The sequence below is a fragment of the Bison bison genome, unplaced genomic scaffold (genome assembly GCF_000754665.1).
Source record: "Bison bison bison isolate TAMUID 2011002044 unplaced genomic scaffold, Bison_UMD1.0 scf7180017864383, whole genome shotgun sequence".
In the NCBI taxonomy this organism is placed as follows: domain Eukaryota; kingdom Metazoa; phylum Chordata; class Mammalia; order Artiodactyla; family Bovidae; genus Bison; species Bison bison.
The window spans coordinates 7,193,943-7,213,214 of record NW_011494955.1 but is presented as its reverse complement, the minus strand read 5'-3'; the positions used below and the strand labels follow the sequence as shown (position 1 = coordinate 7,213,214).

General features: G+C 45.0%; 1 protein-coding gene and 1 pseudogene across 1 annotated transcript; one reads left to right on the top strand and one right to left on the bottom strand.

Annotated features, from left to right (window-relative positions):
- Positions 1-326: 326 nt before the first annotated feature.
- ATP5G2 (ATP synthase, H+ transporting, mitochondrial Fo complex, subunit C2 (subunit 9)) lies at positions 327-9,008 on the top strand. Its single transcript, XM_010858097.1, has 6 exons — positions 327-350; positions 458-798; positions 5,212-5,281; positions 6,341-6,418; positions 6,925-7,124; positions 8,747-9,008. Exons 1-6 carry the CDS (start codon positions 327-329, stop codon positions 8,859-8,861), a joined length of 828 nt encoding a protein of 275 aa, XP_010856399.1. The 3' UTR covers positions 8,862-9,008.
- A 5,201-nt stretch (positions 9,009-14,209) lies between these two features.
- On the bottom strand, positions 14,210-15,270 carry LOC105001590 (annotated as a pseudogene).
- Between the last annotated feature and the right edge of the window lie 4,002 nt (positions 15,271-19,272).

Genomic DNA, 19,272 nt, shown 5'->3' with positions numbered 1-19,272 from the left:
GTGGGGGACTGCTTATCTCAACTCGTGTAGATGAAGCCTGAGCAGAGGCCCTGGCATGCCTGGGGTGACCTCCCAACCTCACTACTGGTCACTGATGCCCTCTATTCCTCGACTGTCTCGGGCCTCAGGGAAGAATGCTTAGGGTCAGGGCTCTCGAGCCCTAATCATCTTTAGCCCCTATCTTCTGGTCCCTGATGCTGATTTTCTCATAGTTGATCACTGGAATAAGGAGAGGGAAATAAAGGTGAAGCCACTAGAGGCAGCCGGGGCTTTTTCCTGACTATCCGCCTATTGAATAAGTTTTGCCATCCGTAAAGCCTGGGTCGATGGCAACAGGCGTCGGGATTCCTGTGACCTCATCTTCCTCCTGCTAGATTTTGGACATTGAACCCCATCTCGATTGTAAGCCATTTAACACTGAAATTCTGGACAGTTGGGTCTTCTTCCCACCCCGCAGTGTGACCGCGCATGCTTGGAAAAGAGACACAAATCCAAGATCCCAGCCGCTGTGCAGAGCAAACCGCAGGCCACGTTACGGATCGGCTTACACTGCCGAGTGCCCTCATTTCTCAGGCTCTGCCTGCAGTTTCTCCTCTCAAACGCCAGGTGGAGTGACCGGCCGGCTACCGCCACGGAGCTGGCAGGCGGCGCTGTGGTGCCTGGGCCCACCCTCAAGTTTGCAATCTCTCTAGCCTTGGCGGAGCGACTCTTTGGTCCGGGCCGCGCCTGCGCTGAGCCTTCCTTTTCCTATTCCCGCCCCCTCCCCGCCCCTCTCTGTCTTCTCTGCACTGGGAGCAGGTAAGGCCTTGGGCCCTCGCGCCCGGGTTGTGCCGCGCACGCGCGCCGGGCGCCCACCTCGCGTGGATGGTCTGAGGCCCTTACCTCGCGTGCTCCCACCTGGGTCCTCACGTCCTCCCTTGCCCCCGTATCCCCGCGCGTTAGGGCTGCCCCTTCCGCGTGCCGGTGACCTCCAGCCGCGCGGACCTGGCGCCATCTTTGATGTCTCGTGGGTTGGGGGAGGGCGCCTTGGAGCTGTCGAAAGTCAAATCCCAGAGTGCTCATTTCACCTGTCGCTTGCAAACGCTTTTTTCTCACCCTTTTGCCCTTTCAGAGCTGTCCCAACCCCCAGACTCTCCCCTCCTATCTCTGCTTTCTTTTCTCATCCTGACTCGTGCCTGCCTTATCCTGAAACCTCCAGACTTCTGGCCCCAGGATCTCAAGTGTCGAGCAGTGGAGTTTGGTGGGTCGTCTAAAGCCACCAGTCCCTCTAGGCAGCAGCCCTCGATTTAAAAAATAAACCATGAAAGTGGTAGAAATGAACAGCACAGCCAAAGCACCCCCTACCTTCAGGCTGTGGACTGGGAGAGAGCCATATCAGAAAAGAGGGAGGTTTCTTTGGTACCGCGGATTGTCTCCCAGTGGCGTTCTCTTCCTTCCACTGCGGTGAAGCGGGAAAAACACAAGTCGTGGCCTGTGTGAGGTTTTCTTCAGAGGCAACAGGCCTATAAAGCGGAGGGGCCAGCATGGGGTGCTACCCACCTGCCAGCTTTCCTGTCAAGGGGTTTACTGAGAGTCCCCAGACTCTGCCCTCAAGAGGAAAAGAAGGTTAAGGAAAGGGAACGATTAAGTAGCAGCCCTGTAACTCCCTGGCTGACCTCCATTGAGGAAGAAACCCATGAACCTGGGTAGTGCTGTTCCCCAAGGTGATATTGGTGAACAAGTGCAGACTTGGCCAAGTTTAGGTGGCCAGCAGAGGGATCACCGCTTCCTGCAGGCTTCCTTTAGTTCTGCATCAGGCTCTTTCCATATGTTATTTTCATTTCATTCCTCTAAGAACTATATTTTTTAAATGATGATACTGAGGTTTTGTTGCCTTGGGGGAAAAACAGTCTTTTTTTAAAGCTTAAAAGAAATTTTAGATTTTTGACCTAAGAAAACCTGAATAGCCTGGCAGCAAAATTGGGTTAGTGTTACATATGGGCAGAAATCAGAGTTCTGGAAAGGACAAGAGTTGAAGACATCCATTAATGTAAAAGTAACATTCTGGAATCGGAAGTTAATCTGGGAAAGTATTAGTCCACTTCATTCAAGGAAGTGTCATTTAACAGGCCTAAGTAATCATTGAGTATTTCAACCTGTACCATATTAGAAAGCATTAAGAGTGCTGCTGCTGCTAAGTCGCTTCAGTCGTGTCTGACTCTGTGCGACCCCAGAGACGGCAGCCCACCAGGCTCCCCCGTCCCTGGGATTCTCCAGGCAAGAACACTGGAGTGGGTTGCCATTTCCTTCCCCAGTGCATGAAAGGGAAAAGTGAAAGTGAAGTCGCTCAATCGCTCAGTCGGGTCCAACTCTTAGCGACCCCATGGACTGCAGCCTTACCAGGCTCCTCCGTCCATGGGATTTTCCAGGCAAGAGTACTGGAGTGGGGTGCCATTGCCTTCTCTGCATTAAGAGTGAGAAGAGTTCAAATTCTGATTCTACCACTGCCATAGTTTTAAAACTGTTTTTTAAGACCACGCTCTTACATGTACCTAAGAATCATTTGGGAAGCTTCATTGAAATACAGAACGTTATTATTTAGTTGCTAAGTCGTGTCCCACTCTTTTGTGACCCTGTGGATTGTAGCCAGCCAGGCTCCTCTGTCCATGAGATTTCCCAGGCAAGAGTACTGGAGTGGGTTGCCATTTCCTTCTCTAGGAATTGAACCTTAGTGTCCTGCACTGGCAGGCGGATTCTTTATTCCTGAGCCACGAGGGAACCCCGAAATAGAGTACTTGGGCTTTATTCCCAGAGATCTTGACCCAAAAAGTCTTAAGGTGAGACCCAAGAATTTGCATTTTTTGTTTTTTCTTTTCGTTTGTTTTTTGGCCACAGCTCATGGTCAAGGGATCTTTGTTCTCTGACCAGGGATCCCTTCAGTAGAAGTGCAGATTCTTAACCACTGGACTGTGAGGGAAGTCCCACATTTTTAACACATACACAGCCCCTACCCTCCTGTAACTAGTTCAAGTGGGACACCAGCTGTACTTGGAAAGACCCTGCCTGGAGATCTTTAACTCACCCACTCTTCTCTCAGTTCTACCAACATAGGTAGCTCCAGGGTGTTAGCATTGTTTAAGCTCTTTTTTTTTTTTTAAGTCTTTATTTGTTACAACATTGCTTCTGTTTTACCTTTTGGGGTTTTTTTTGCCCTGAGCACGAGGGATCTTAGCTCCCCGACTAGGGATAGAACCCGAACCCCCTGCACGGAAGTCTTAACCCCTGTTTAAGGTCTTGAGGATACAAAATTGAATACCCCTTAAAACAGTGGTGGAAATGAATACTTTAACAGTCATTGCTAATTAGAGTAATGACAGAGTTTCTCCTTGATCTGCCTTATCTAGTTAATTAACATAGGAGATAAATATTTTGACAAATGCTTCCTCAGTCTGTCAGTTTAGTCGCTTAGTTGTGCCTCTGCATCCCCATGGATTTCAGCACACCAGGCTTCTCTGTCCATCACCAACTCCTGGAGCTTATGGAAACTCATGTTCATCGAGTCAGTGATGCCATCCAACCATCTCATCCTCTGTCGTCCCTTTCTCCTGCCTTCAGTCTTTCCCAGCGTCAGGGTCTTTTCAAATGAGTCATCTCTTTGCATCAGGTGGCCAAGGTATTGGAGTTTTAGCTTCAGCATCAGTCCCTCCAATGAATATTCAGGACTGATCTCCTTTAGGATGGATTGGTTGGATCTCCTTGCAGTCCAAGGGACTCTCAAGAGTCTTCTCCAGCACCACAGTTCAAAAGCATCAATTTTTCAGCACTCAGCTTTCTTTATATTCCAACTCTCACATCCATACATGACTACTGGAAAAACCATAGCTTTGACTAGATGGACATTTGTGGGCAAAGTAATGTCTCTGCTTTTTAATACACTGTCTAGGTTGGTCATAACTTTTCTTCCAAGGAGCAGGCATCTTTTAATTTCATGGCTGCAGTCACCATCTGCAGTGATTTTGGAGCCCAAAAATAAAGTTTGTCACTGTTTCCATTGTTTCCCCATCTATTTGCCATGAAGTGATGGGACCAGATGCCATGATCTTAGTTTTCTGAATGTTGAGTTTTAAGCCAACTTTTTCACTCTCCTCTTTCACTTTCATCAAGAGGGTCTTTAGTTCTTCGCTTTCTGCCATAAGGGTGGTGTCATCTGCATATCTGAGGTTATTGATATTTCTCCCAGCAATCTTGATTCCAGCTTATGCTTCATCCAGCCCAGCATTTCTCATCATGTACTCTGCATATAAGTTAAATAAGTAGGGTGACAGTATACAGCCTTGATGAACTCTTTTCCCGATTTGGAACCAATCTGTTGTTCCATGTCCAGTTCTAACTTGCTTCTTGACCTGCATACAGATTTCTCAGGAGGAAGCTGAGGTGGTCTGGTATTCCCATCTCTTTAAGAATTTTCCATAGTTTGTTGTGATCCACACAGTCAAAGGCTTTGGCGTAGTCAGTAAAGCAGCAGTATATGTTTTTCTGGAACTGTCTTGCTTTTTCGATGATCCAGCAATTGATCCTCTGCCTTTTCTAAATCCAGCTTGAACATCTTTAACAAATCTTTTGACGTGTTTTGACAAATGCTTCCTGGTAATTCAATAAGAGGATTGTTAGAGACCGTTTCAGAGCCTTCACCTTCTGCACGTATCTTCCAAGAGTCTTTTTTATTTTTTTTGACTTGTGCTGTATGGCTTACGGGATCTTAGTTCCCCAGTCAGGGATGGAACCCATTCCCCCTACAGTTGAAGCTCAAAGTCCTAACTACTGGACTGCCAGGGAATTACCCTGAGGGTCTTAAAGGGCAACATTTTGAGATCCAGGAAATGAAGGCTTGAGAAGAGTTCCTTTTCAGTAAGAGACTGGGGGGAAACTTGGGCAAAAGATGCTGGGAAAATTCGTCTATAACCCCACCTCATGAGGCTATGGAAAGAGATAACATGTCTTAAAGCTGGGACCAAGTGGCTTCTTGTTCAAACCAAGAGAAGTCACTTGATTATAAGGAAAGCTTAAAAGCTGTGTGGAGGAAATCCTGACTTCAGGGTTCTCATTCCATCTCTAAGACTTGAGGTCAGTCACTGCTTTCTGGGCCATTTAAGTTTTCCAGAGCACTTGCTAATACAGCGGTCTTTTGATGAGCAAGAAAAAACATTTACACTGCTGCTTCTGTAATTGCAGCTTTCCTGCCGTAGCCCTTCATCCCCTGAAAATGTACACTTGCGCCAAGTTCGTCTCCACCCCCTCCTTGGTGAGTACCCACCTTTCCCAAGAAAGTTTTTAAGGAGAGGTGTTTTGTCTTTTCCTTCTCAGACCTTATGCGTCACAGTTGGGCCCTTTGCTTTGCTAGCCTGACAAGAGAGTGAATACTTCCTAGGCGTTACTTGCCTTGTGTCCCATGAAGGCCAGTTGATTTTTCTCATGCAGTCATAATAGAAGAGCATAAATGAGCATCTAGGCTAAGACAGGTTATTCCTATCCAGAAACACTGTGTCCTTGTAAACTGGAGCCCCACTAGAAATGGTAAACATGAAATAAATAGCCTAAGTCAGACTGAGTATGCACTGTGTACAGGATCTTGTCCTGAGTGTCAGAGAGCTGTAGTTAGGAGTTCCTCTGGAAGCTTAAATTTGGGTGGGAAGCTAAAATACACATAGGAAAAATATTTGATTCAAAAGCAACAAGATGGAAGAAATGGAAGAGTATTAGATAGTGGAGGCAATCGGTTCATTCACTCGTAAGTGAAAAGGAGTGATGCTGTTAGTTGGTATTATTTATTGAGCACTTGCTATGCCTGGCATTAAGTCTACCGGTTGATGTACATAATCTTATTTACTCCTGAGATATGTTATTCCCATTTGATAGATGAGAAAGCAGGCTTAAAAAGATTTACATGACTTGTCCTAAGATCACACAACTCAGATAGAGCTAGGATTTGAATCTAGTTATATATGACTAAAGCCCTGGCTGTTAACCACCATGTTGTCTATTTTGGAGACGCTGGCTTGGAGTTAGAAAAGGGCTTCCAGGAGGGGGTACATTTTCAGCATAGGTCTTCATGTCTGTTTTCCAGAACAGAGTGTTCAGGGAAAGATGTTCCAGTCATTCACTTCCTTCTAATGAGCTGGCCATTACCAGTATATGTGTAGATTTCTTATTGAGTGAAGTAAATACTTTAAATGAATGATTCCAGATTCTTTTTTGAGGTTCCAATTTAAGTTCTAGTGAATAAATGGGGTATCTCAGTAATAATTTGCAGTAGTTCTAAAACTCTCCACAGCGTTTCTTGACCTTGTATTTTTCCCGCTAGATCAGGAGAACCTCTACAGTATTGAGCCGATCACTGTCTGCAGTGGTGGTAAGACGTCCGGAGACACTGACGGATGAGGTACCTTATGAGTAGAACTGGACCTGTGGGGAGGGGTGAGGGTGGGATGGGGTGGGGAGGGGAGGGTTACTGACAGAACCAGTAGGAGGAGTGCTGAGGACTCATGATACCATATACCATGTGATATATTCCCTGATGTTCCAACTTTTGCCACTGGCAGCACATGCCCCTGTGTGCTGCTTATAACACCCATTTTACTTGATCTAGTGCGCTGACTTGAGTTGGGAGCATGTAGCCCAGGAAGATGGTCTCCTCAAGGCATCAGGAACAGGCTAGGGCTGTAGTCTTCCATTTCTAGACTGTACCTGAGTCATGAAGATATTTGACATCCACCTCTTGCATTTAAGCGTTCTGCTTGGCAGTAGAGTTTTCTGGGGAGTTAAAAGATTTTTTGTGTGGAGGAGAAACGATGGGATTTGATAGCATAAAGGGATTAAGTGGTACAGAAGTTTTCCAAAGCAAAAAAAGGGTTTCCTAAAAACTTGCTATCTGCTGCTTCTTCACAGAGCCACAGCAGCTTGGCAGTAGTTCCCCGTCCCCTGACCACCTCACTTACTCCTAGCCGCAGCTTCCAAACCAGTGCCATTTCAAGGGACATTGACACAGCAGCCAAGTTCATTGGAGCTGGGGCTGCCACAGTAGGGGTGGCTGGCTCTGGAGCTGGAATTGGGACCGTGTTTGGGAGTCTCATCATTGGTTATGCCAGGTAAGATGGGCCCTCCATTGGCTCTCTAATGTGCTTCCACCGGTCTGGGCAGAAATATTTGGGGTTCTGGAGCTGCAGTATCCTATACAGTAGCCACTAACCACGTAGTGCTATTCAAATGTGAGTTTTAACTAAAAGTACACTGACTTAAGTATATTTTGTATACTTTCAGTGTAGCTCAGTAGCCACATGTGACTCGTGGCTACCATTTTGGAAAGTTCTATTGGACAGCTTTGGTTTAGAGTAGGAGTTAGCAAACTAAGGCAGGAGGTCTGTATTGGGCCAGCCTGGTTTTGTATAGCTGAACTAAGAAGGGTTTTATATTTTTAAAGGGTCATGAAAATAAAAAAGGTAACAGGTTGTATGTGACCCACAGAGACTAAAATATTTGCTGTCTAGCCCTTTACAGAAAGTTTGCCATGTCCACCCCCCAGTCTAAAGCCTCAGTCAGCATAGTAGCTTCGCTGCTGTTTTTCCCCATCCCCGGGAATTCCCTCATCACTCCTGGGAAAACTGCTTCTGCATCCAGCCCCAGTGCTCCCTGACACTTGAGACTATTTGGTCCCCAACAACTCTGGGCAACTCAGTGTTAGAGCTAAATTAATCCTTTAGAGACCTGCAAGTTCTCTCAGTGCCTTTGGGGAAATAAGTTTATTTCTTAGGATTTGTATGAAATAAGAAACTTCTATGTTCACAATTCTATTAAAAGCTAGTGTTGCTTTACCTTATCCATCAAGTCTTCCGGAGGCGACAGTAAGGGAAATAGAAATTATATATTGATTTTCAGAATTAGGGAGGGATTGGGGGCAGGAGGAGAAGGGGACAACAGAGGATGAGATGGCTGGATGGCATCACTGACTCGATGGACGTGAGTCTGAGTGAACTCCGGGAGTTGGTGATGGACAGGGAGGCCTGGCGTGCTGCGATTCATGGGGTCGCAAAGAGTCGGACACGACTGAGCGACTGATCTGATCTGATCTGATCTGATCTATCCCATTTTGACTCATATTGTCTAAATGTGTGCCCCCCCTCCCCAAGGCGGTTTGTAGCCCAAAATCTTTTGACTATTTTGAAATAAGAGAAGTTATTTGTCCCTCTGATGTCCTTGTCCACTAGAATAGTGTTTCTCTAATTGTGTTACACAAGCCCTAGGGTTCTGAGGGTACACCCCAGAGACTTCTAGAGAATGAAGGGGAGACCAAACAAGACTTCCAACTCCGCCACTCCATTACACTTTAGCAGTTACACGTTTTGTATTATGGGGTTCTACTGCTTAAAGTTTGGAAACGCTGCTCTGATAGACCCTGCCACCCAGAGACGTCTTCCATCCTGGTTGAGCCCTGGATAGTTAAGTGTCCAGACCCAGGGAAGATGTGGTGATACAGTAGAGGAGGTAATGTTTGTACCTGGGCTGTGTTGGAGAATTTTGGATTGTCCCCTCCCCCCTTCATCTCTGTAGAGACCTTAATGTGTCGGAGCAAGAAATGGGGCATAATGGTATCACCCTGAGAGACTCGTTACTGAAATGTCAGCCTGAGATGGATTCTCCCTGAGCCCTCCTTTAATGTTTGTCTTTTTCTTTATATGGACTAGAAATTCAGTCTTTTCTCTTCCCCTCCCAGGAACCCTTCTCTGAAGCAGCAGCTCTTCTCCTACGCCATTCTGGGCTTTGCCCTCTCGGAGGCCATGGGGCTCTTTTGCCTGATGGTGGCCTTTCTCATCCTCTTCGCCATGTGAAGGAGCTGTTTCCACCTCCCATAGTTCTTCTCCCGTGTCTCATCTGCCCTGTATGTTTCTTTTCCTGTACCTCCCCAGGCAACCTGGGGAAAGTGGTTGGCTCAGGGCTTGACAGAAGGAAGACAAATAAATATTGTATTAATAAGATGTTTCTTGAGTCTCCTGTGTATATTTCTTTTCCACAATTGGCTGAATGCCTTGGTGAAAGTATAAGGCCAGAGGTTAGTGATGGTTTTAAACTCAGTGTGGATCTGGGCTCACTTATTTTTCATTCTCTATGTTGGGAAAGCTTTATTCAAATCAGTGCTCTTTTTTAATAATTTTCACTTGGGATGGCCTATTACCATGGAGAATTGGGACAGAAGCAACATACAGAGCTGGTGTAAAATTTTGACTAAAGTGGCTGTCTGTTGCCACTGCCACTGCCCTGGCTGATGCCCTTATTGCCACCCACTGGTCTATTGCAATAACCTCTTAATTGGCCTTCTGCCTGCCGTCTCTACCCTCTGGCATTTACTTCTGCCCACCACTGCCAGGTTAATCTGTAAATGCAGGACTGGTTCTGCCATTGACCAATTCAAAAATAGTCTGATTCAACTTTTCTCAGCTTTATGTCTTATTCCCGTTACACTCTACCCAAAGTGGACTGTTAGTCATTTTTCACTTTCCTGCTTTCCTGTCCTTACATATCTGCAGGCCTTGCACTTTGTCCACCTCTGTTTTCTTTGCCTGAATCTTTAGTCACTTTCCTCTTTTTTTCAAACTCTCCCTGTTATTCTGAAAGACTTACTTTAAATGCTACCTCTTATTCCATGAAGCTTTCGTCTGGTTTCCCTCTACTTTCAGTCAAACGAGCATTAGTCCATATAAAGGACTATAAAGCATGCTGTGTCCTTTGTAATGCTTAACTGTGTATGACAAATGTGGGCTTATGTGCCTGTATGCACAAATGTGTGCCTTATCTTCTAAGTTAGATTGTTAGTTTCTTGAGGCAGGGGCTCTGTCATACTCGTATCCTTAGAAGTATCTTAGCATGACACATCTCAGCAATATCTTAGTCAAATTTTCAATTTAATTGTCTAAACCAGCCACCTCACTTCACAAGTGAGGGAACAGACTTTGAGATATCAAAGGACTCTCCCAGGAACATTTATTGGCAGAGATTGAGTGGGAGCAGGGGTCACGTGTTGTAGTCCAGGGTGTACGACTACCGCACAGTTGGTCTCATTCTCTTCCAGTGTTGCTGGTGACTGCTATTTTCTCAAGCAATCCAAAAAGAGCAGAATAGGCAATGGTAAACCTTCTTCCTTAAAAATGCCTCAAGAGGGACTTCTGGACAGGGGTTAGTATAAAGGTAAAGGATTATTATTTTCTAAAGGCTAAATTTTCGGGTCTTTCCTGGTGGTCCAGTTGTTAAGAATCCACCTACCGGTGAGGTGACATGGGTTCCATCCCTGGTCCAGGAATCTGACATGCCTTGGAGCAACTAAGCCTGTGTGCCACAACTATTGAGCCTACGAGCCACAACCCCTGAGCCCACTTGCTGCAACTACTGAAGCCCATGCTCTGCAACAAGAGAAGCCACTGCAATTATGAAGCCCCCGCTCGCCACACTAGAGAAAGCCCACGTGCAGCAACAAAGACCCAGTGTAACCAAAAATAAATTAAAAATAATTTTTTTTTTAAAGGGCTAAACTTTAGAACTACCCTAATGGTGCAGTGGCTAAGAATTTATCTGCCACCGCAGGGGACATGGGTTCCATCCCTGGTCTGAGGAAGATTCCACATGTTGCAGAGCAACTGAGCCCATGTGCCACAACTAGTGAGCCCAGATGCCTAGAGCCTGTGCTCCTCAACAAGAGAAGCCACTGCAATTAGAAGCCCCCGCTCGCCACACTAGAGAAAGCCCACGTGCAGCAATAAAGACCCAAAATAATTTAAACCAAAATAAAATTAACCAAAAATAAACCAAAAATAAATTTATTTAACCAAAAATAAAATTTTTAAAGGGCTAAACTTTAGAAGTGGATGGCGCAGTGGCTAAGAATTTATCTGCCACCGCAGGGGACATGGGTTCCATCCCTGGTCTGGGGGGAGATTCCACATGTTGCAAAGCAATGGAGCCCATGTGCCACAGCTAGTGAGTCCACATGCCTGGAGCCTGCGCTCCTCAACAAGAGAAGGCATTGCCATGAGAAGCCTGAGCACCGCAACTAGTTGGCCCTGCTCACTGCAACTAGAGAAAGCCCAAGCGAAGCAACGAAGATCCAGCACAGCTAAACTGAATTTTTTCTTAAATCTTTTTTGAAGAAAAAAGTTAAACTTCAAATAAGACTTATCTTACATATGCTTGAAGTTGGGTATAAAAGTCCTTTCATGATAATGTTGATGATCTTAACAGTTTTTCTTTTGGTTTAATCAGTAATTAAAGCCTAGAGCAGATACTTGACCCCACAATAAACTGATGCTTAGGAAGCAGGTCACCTCGAACTATTCACCCTGTCCTTTAGCTATTGTCATCAAGGATTGAATGGGATCGTATCCTCAATTTGCTTCTAGATTGCTATACTATTTCAAAAAACTATACCCTACTGCCCTTTGGGGTTCTAGGCGGACCTCAAAAGAATAGCTCCTCCAGCCATAAGTAGGTACGGGTATGCACATATTTGGGGATGATCAAAGTGCTCTCTCTGTTTTGTTCATTTAAGTTTGAACCTCTGGTGAGGGCTTCTCTTGCCAGTTCTGTTACCAAATCATCAGATCAGACTCATCTGTGTTTTATTTCTCTCCTTGGCCCTTTCTTTGGGATTGAAACTGACTCCTTAACAACTCAGGTGCTTGGAGAGAGCACATCTGGTTGCCCACGTGTTCTTGTTCTCTCTGAGGTGAATGATGAGATGGTGCTGCAAGACGCTTGGAAGCAAATTTCTTCAGAAGGAGCCGAGGCAACCAGGATCCTCTTAGTTTCAGGTCCCAAGAGGTATCTATTGGCAACCCAAGTTGCCAACAGTTTGGGGTGGAGGAGTGCTTTGTTTTAGTAGAAACAGGGTCCAAGAGCAACTTTTCTGAAGATCTTTCCAGTTTTGATAACATGCAATGAAAGCTATCTATTTGTCCTTGTAATTTCAAAAAGATTGCATGATTTGAAATTAGATGTTATTGTAATCTTTCTTCTCCCTGGGCCACTGTGATGGTGGTCAGATCACAATAAATAACTCTGGGACCTCAGTTTCTCCCCATCTATTAAATCGGGATAATAATTCTCATTCAAAGAATTAAGTGCATGTACACAAAGGTGACCTTGGGTATTTGGAAAGGATGGTGACTTGAAAGATCAATGTATATTGATTATAGTTTTCTTTCTCCTTCTCCATGAAACTCAGAGCCTGTTACAGGCATTTCACAGTTTCTCCCTCTTGTGGTTGGCAAGTCTGGCCATAAAGCACCTGGAGGAAAAAAACCCCAGGGATGCTGAAGGCAGCAAGTCTTGGTTTCCCTCTTTTTCTTTTTTTAAATTTTTATTGGAGTATAGTTGCTTCACAATGTTGTGTTAGTTCCAGGTGTACAGTACAGTGAATCAGTTATACACATACATGTATCCACTCTTTTTTATATTCTTTTCCCATGTAGTTGGTCCCCTCTTCTTAGATTTCAGTTTCCCCAAGTTGTGTTTCTTCAGTACCAGGCAAAAGTATCATCCTAATTAGAAAATGATGTTCTTTGAAAACCATCTACAAGCTAAATATTAATGATGAGAAACCCTGTTCCAGCCCGCCTTCCAGGATGGATTTATTAGTTTGAGATCTTCTTAGGTCACCAGGATGAAAAAGCAGCTCAGGAACAACCCCGGTGTTTAGCCGAAGTTGGTACACAGGAACATAGAGGCTCCTGTGTGTCTTAACCTTCACTGAAGAGAAACGAGGTGAAGGGATGAATATCCACCTTGAATCCTGAAGTAGAACATGTAAGAGGAGTACTGGGGTGTTATCCTGGTCCTCCGAGTTTTGAGCGGTGAAATTCTCTCTTAGTTGAGCCATATCTAAAAAGCTGCACTTTCCAACGTATATTCTTAGGACAAGTTCTTGGAGGGCTTGGTGTTGACACCATTTGATGAGAAAAAACTAAAGCATGGCAATAGTTTTTTAGTGCCCAAGCATTCCTTAAAATGTCTATTATTGACCATTTACCTCAAGACACTGTGATAGGACATTGTGACCAAAGTAGCCACTCTAGAGGTGGCAGAAGATATAATGGGTAGGACTCTCATCGCAAATGCTTGGCTTCTCCTGTTAGTATATTACTTAGAGAGAGTTTATTCCCACTTCCTTCTCCCCCGCATCCCGAAAGAACTTCCTTTCATCTTTTGAATAAGTGCTGTGGCAGACAGAATTTCTTAAATGACCCCCTAAAAATAATCCCCAGAACCTGTGAATTTGATTAGCTATTGCACCTGTGGTAATGTTTGTTTGTTTGTTTTTTAACTTGGCTCATAGAGCAGATACTTTATTGAAAAATTTATTGGTTATTACTACCAGATAAGAGGCAAGATAAAACCTACTTCTCATTTGCAAAAAGAGTATAAAGTCAGCTCAAAATGGCTGTGACAAGTGTGTATGTTAGGTGCTTTTATTCCAACTCTTGCCAAGAAAGATTTTTTTTTTTCTTTGGACCACTTTTGATGGTTATAAACTGAAAAACAAAACAGGAAACAGTACTGATAAGGACAGGAAAGAAAAATAGGTTTAGAAATAAAAATAGGGATACTCCAAATGATGGCTTCAGTTCTGTCTCAATAAGGCTGTCTAAAGACAGCTCGGGCAGCAGGTAGCAGTTCAGGTCAATCATACCTTCTGGAGTGGTGGTGGTTCAGTCCCCACTGGCCTGGAGTTCTAAGGCAGCAGACTGCAACCTTGAACCTCAGTGCAGTTGAGGAGTGCAAGCATATTATTTTCTGTTGTTTTTAAATAATGTGACAACTCCCAATTGAATAATAACCAACATCTGAGGCCGCGTCTGAGATCCCACTCATACTCTGCTGTAAAGGGCAGTTTTGAAGCACAGTATCTGAAAGTTGGATAGAAGTCATTCCTCTCCTCCCTTCAAAGTAGGCCCCACACTCCATGGATGGAGGGGGCATGAACCTGACCAGAGGCTAAGAGCCAAGGAAGCAACAAAGCAGGAACCCAGAGAAGGGCCTGTATCCCCATCCTCAGTTCTGGTCCAGTACACAGTGAAGACCCAGCAGGCAGCCAGAGACTTTGGAAGCAGAGAGGTAGGCTTGTTTTTTATTGAATGAGTGATCTATGCAGTTGCCAAAGCCACTATGTACAGAGAAGAGGCGGGGAATTTTATTTCTTGGTCTCTTCCTCCTTGGACAGAGTCTTAATGATTTCCTCCTCCTTGGCCTGAAGCCGCTCTTCACCACGCTTGCGGGTTTCCTCGGTCTTAGACCTGCAGGCCTCAGCCTGTTCCACCAGAGGCTTCTTGCGAGCCTTGTCGCCTTCAGCTTGTGGATATGTTCCATGAGATTCCGTTTGTTTTTGAACACGTTACCCTTCACCTTCAGGTACAGGCTGTGATACATGTGGTGGTCAATCTTCTTAGATTCACGGTATTGTCTGAGCAGCCAGTGCAGAATTCTCATCCTCTTCATACAGGTTACCTTCTCGGGCATTCAAGTGTTGGCAGTACCCTTTCGCTTACCTATGCCCATATGCCTGCCTTTCCGGCAAGCCAAGGTGTTTTTCCAGCATCAAGCCCGTGAATGGACAGTCACAGGCTTCCGGATGATCAGCCCATCTTTGATCAGCTTCTGGATCTGCTGGCGGGAGTTGGCAGTGGCGATTTTGTTAGTCTCATTGGGGTCCAAACAGACCTTCTTTTTGCCACAGCAGAAGACACTGGAGGCAAGCCTCTTCTGAAGCCTGAGCATACTCATGGCTGCGGCCACAGAGGTAAAAGGAAAGCTATTGTAATGTTATATATGGCACAGCTGACTCAGATAGGGAGGTTACCTGCGTGGGCCTGAACTAATCAAGCGGCCCTTAAAAACAATGAGCTTTCTCAGACTAGTGGCAGAAAGAGAAATCAGATTTGAAGAAAGGATTCGATACACTGTTATTATTGGATTTGAAGTTGGAGGGCACCATATGTAAGTGGCTTCTTATATCTGAAATTGACCCCTTAACCAACAGCCAGCAAGAAAATGGGACCTCAGTCCAACAACTGCAAGGAACTGAATTCTGCCAACAGCCTAAATAAGCCTGGGAAGTGGATTCTTCCTACAACCTCTAGATAAGAGCCCAACTCAGTCAACATCTTCCTTGACTTGGGATTTGTGAGACACTAAACAGGAAACATGGACTTCCCAGGTGGCACAGTGATAAAGAACCCGCCTGCCAATGCAGGAGACACAAGAGACGCAGATTCAATCCCTGGGTTGGGAAGATCCCCTGGAGGAGGAAATGGCAACTTGCTCCAGTGTTGTTGCTTGGAAAATTCCATGGGCAGAGGAGCCTGGTGGACTACAGTCTGTGAGGTTGCAAAGAGTCAGACATGACTGAGCACACACGAACAGGAAATGTAATCAAACCTGCCTGGATTTTATGATCTACAGAAAGTAAGATAATAAATGGAATTTGTTTTAAACCACTGAGTTTATATAGTTTGTTATGTAGCAATACAAAGGGAACACAAGTGCAGTTTTCCAGTCTGCAAAAGGAGTGAAGTTTCATCTGAACCTTGTGTTGAAAGGAATTCTAAGGTTGACTTATCTGACGTCTGCCTCCTAACTTCATTGACTCTAACCTAGCTCGAGAAGGCAAAACAAGAAAAAATCTTTTAATTTTATTTACTTACTTATTTGCCTATTTATTTATTTTTTGGCAAGACCATGTGGCACGCAGGATCTTAGTTCCCTGCTGCTGCTGCTGCTGAGTCACTTCAGTCGTGTCAGACTCTGTGCGACCCCATAGACAGCCCACCAGGATGCCCCGTCCCTGGGATTCTCCAGGCAAGAACACTGGAGTGGGTTGCCATTTCCTTCTCCAATGCATGAAAGTGAAAAGTGAAAGTGAAGTCGCTCAGTCATGTCCGATCCTCAGTGACCCCATGGACTGCAGCCTTCCAGGCTCCTCCATCCATAGGATTTTCCAGGCAAGAGTACTGGAGTGGGGTGCCATTGCCTTCTCCGCTTAGTTCCCTGACCAGGGATCAAATCTGTGCCCCCTTCAGAGGAAGCATGAAGTCTTAATCACTGGACCACTAAGGAACTCCAGGAATGACATATAAGCAAAAATTGTATGCCTATAGCTATTTTTACTATAGCTATTTCATTTGTGTGAGGTAAAAACACAAAAGGGAAGGAATTGAAGCACGAGAAGAATTAACCAAAAGTGACTTGAACCCAGGATTGTGGGACTTTCAATCTGGTCAACTGGGGCACAGATTTTATCCCTGGTCAGGGAACTAAGCAGAGAAGGCAATGGCACCCCACTCCAGAAAAAAAAGCCATTTTTTTCTGGTTTTAACAAGTGAGAAAACTAAGACTCAGATTCAAGAATCATGACTTTGTTCTAGAGGTCACCCAGGTGGAAACATAGAACAGAACAGAACCCCATGGCCAGAGCTCCTTGCATTATGCCACACCACAAGGTGTGGGGGCCAGGATATCATTGAAGGAGAGGGAAAGATGAATCTGGACAGTTTTTTAGATTTTTTCAGTGAAGGAGACTGATCTGTTTTTCTTATAGTTATCGTCTCTGTGGTTACCTTGCAGATAGTTAGCATTTGCTTACCCTTGTGTTCATTTTATCCACTCCTGGTAATTTCCTGGCCTTCTGGGTAGGCTCAGTTTAGCTGGTTGGCTCAGCTCTTGCCCCAAGATAGATATTTTTTTAACTATTGTGGATTAGAACCTTCTAAGAACTGCATTGCTGCTTTTAGAGAAACCAATTCTGTAGATCTTACTGGGGAGGGTAGTTGAGGGGGTGGTGTTTATACGTATGTTGTGGAATGATATCTATGCCTAACAGATTTCCATCCCCATTGCACCCCTAAGGCTTTTCAATCCACTTCTTCCACTCTCTGAAGCAAGGACTTTTAAGTTTCCAAAACATAGTTGCAAAGGGTAACAAACACCTAGCCCATAACTCCCTTAACAACAGGAGGATAGTCAGTGGGGATTTAGCTCAGGTAAAATCTGTACAATGCAAAAACTCATAAATTTTTCAAAAACAGCTTAGCCTATGGACTTGACCAGATTGAAAGTCCCACAATCCTGGGTTCAAGTCACTTTTGGTTAATTCTTCTTGTGCTTCAATTCCTTCCCTTTTGTGAAATGAGAGGCACATTTTCTTGAGATGTGCCTCCTAGAGATGACATAGAAATAAATGAAATTAGATTTTAAAATTCTTGCTGGAGGAAATTTCCCTGGTGGTCCAGTGGGTATAACTCTGCGTCCCCAATGCAGGGGACCTGGGTTTGATCCCTGATCAGGGAACTAGATCCCACTTTCCAAGACTAGGAGTTTACATTGCTGTAATTAAAGATCAAAGATCCTTCGTACCACACCTAAAACCCAGGACAGCCAAATTAAAAAAAAAAAAAAAAAAATTCTTGCTGGAGACCTAGATCTTGTAAATTGTCTTTATCTCTTCTGTTTCTTAGTTACCAATTTACCAGGAGTAATTTAACACTAGGACTCTCTGCCAGGGCTAAAATTAGACTCCACCACTCTGGGGCTTCCTTTTCTCCTTCTTGCTTTTGTTTTGGGAGCTGGAGGGAAACATATGTGCTGCTGGAGTTAGTAAACTAAAGACCACAGAAAACTTTTCCTGCTAAAAAAACATTGTTTTCATCCTACCCACCTTAATATCCTTTTAAAGAAAGAACCCAAGTCTGCCCTGGATTTTGTCTATTTGATTCACTCCTAGATATGGACCTGGGAAAGCCTAGGAATCCCTGGGGAGTGAGAGAGAGAGGATAAACAGAATTGGAATGGAGACAAGTTAGGCTCTTGATTGCTCCAGCCAGCCTCCCTTTCCCAGCCAGACAGGCTTTCTGCCACCAAAACTGTAAGGTTCTCTGTCACGTCACCAAAGGGTCTGGAGTTACTCCTGTGGCCTGACATCTTTTCTGAGGGTGGAAGGCTTCAGGTATCGGACACCTTTCTTGTCCAGGGGTCTAGGGAAAAGGATCAGGCAAGGAGGGAGTCAATCTTTTCCAACTGTAACCTAGAGAGAAACGGAACAAATTCTTCACCAGGGAAGACTGTGTAAACAGTGCCTTTGGCTGGAGCCAAAGAGTTGGGGAAGCAAAGAAAGGGATCTTTGTTCTCCCCTACCCCAGCCAGAGCACAATCGTAGAGCTGGGATTGTTTGCTTTGGCAAGAGACTCCCTGCTTGAAAGGACTAGGCGTTCCAGAGACTGGTGAGGCCTCTGTTAGGTTTCCCCTATGGAGCTGAGAAGAGGACAACCCCCAGCCTAAATCTTTTACCTAAGGAAGTGAGCTGGGAAACCTGGAGGCTTAAGGCATCTGGCCCATTCTTCTCCAGCTTTGTTCGCTTCTTTCCTTCCCAACATTACCACAGCATAGGATGTTAGTTAACCTCAACCTTCCTGCCTTTGAAGGTGTTTTTGGTTCTTGTACTAGTGTTCTGTCCCCAAAGAAGCTACATTTTCACAAAATGCAAGACAATCCCAGGACTCCTTTCTAAGGAGTCCAACAGGAAATAGGGATTCCGAGATCATTTTCTCCAACCTGTTCCTCTTAGGTTGTATTGCACATGACTCTTATAGTTGTAGTCAGTCTTTCCCAAAATGTCCAGAAATGTCCCATTTTCCTTAGATAGCATTGTTGTTGTTCAGTCGCTCAGTCATGTCCAACTCTTTGCAACCCCAAGAACTGTAGCCCACCAGACTTCTCTGTCCATGGGTTTTCCCAGGTGATGATACTGGAGTGGGTTGCTATTTCTTTCTCCAGGGGATCTTCCCCATCCAGGGATAAAACTTGTGTCTCTGTGTCTCTTGCACTACAGGCGGATTCTTTACCACTGAGCCACCAGGGATGCCCAATGGGTAGCATTGAAAGAAATCTTAGCTGCTCAATCGTGTCCAACTCTTTGTGACCCTGTGGACTGTAGCCTGCCAGGCACCTCTGTCCATGGGGATTCTCCAGGCAAGAGTACTGGAATGGGTTGTCATGCCCTTCTCCAGGGGATCTTTCCAGCCCAGTGATTGAACCCAGGTCTCCTGCATTGCAGGCAGATTCTTTACCATCTGAGCCACCAGGGAAGCCCAAGAATACTAAAGTGAGTAGCCTATTCCTTCTTCAGGGGACCTTCCCAGGAATCAAACCAAGGTCTCCTGCATTGCCGGCGGATAGCATTAGTGTCTCACAAATGTAAAATAG

Excerpts from the sequence above, each read along its gene's own strand:
- ATP5G2 (XM_010858097.1), top strand. The coding sequence starts at position 327 with ATGGCAACAGGCGTCGGGATTCCT. Across the intron at positions 799-5,211 it reads CTTCTCTGCACTGGGAGCAG|CTTTCCTGCCGTAGCCCTTC; the intron begins GTAAGGCCTTGG and ends CTGTAATTGCAG. Across the intron at positions 6,419-6,924 it reads CGGAGACACTGACGGATGAG|AGCCACAGCAGCTTGGCAGT; the intron begins GTACCTTATGAG and ends GCTTCTTCACAG.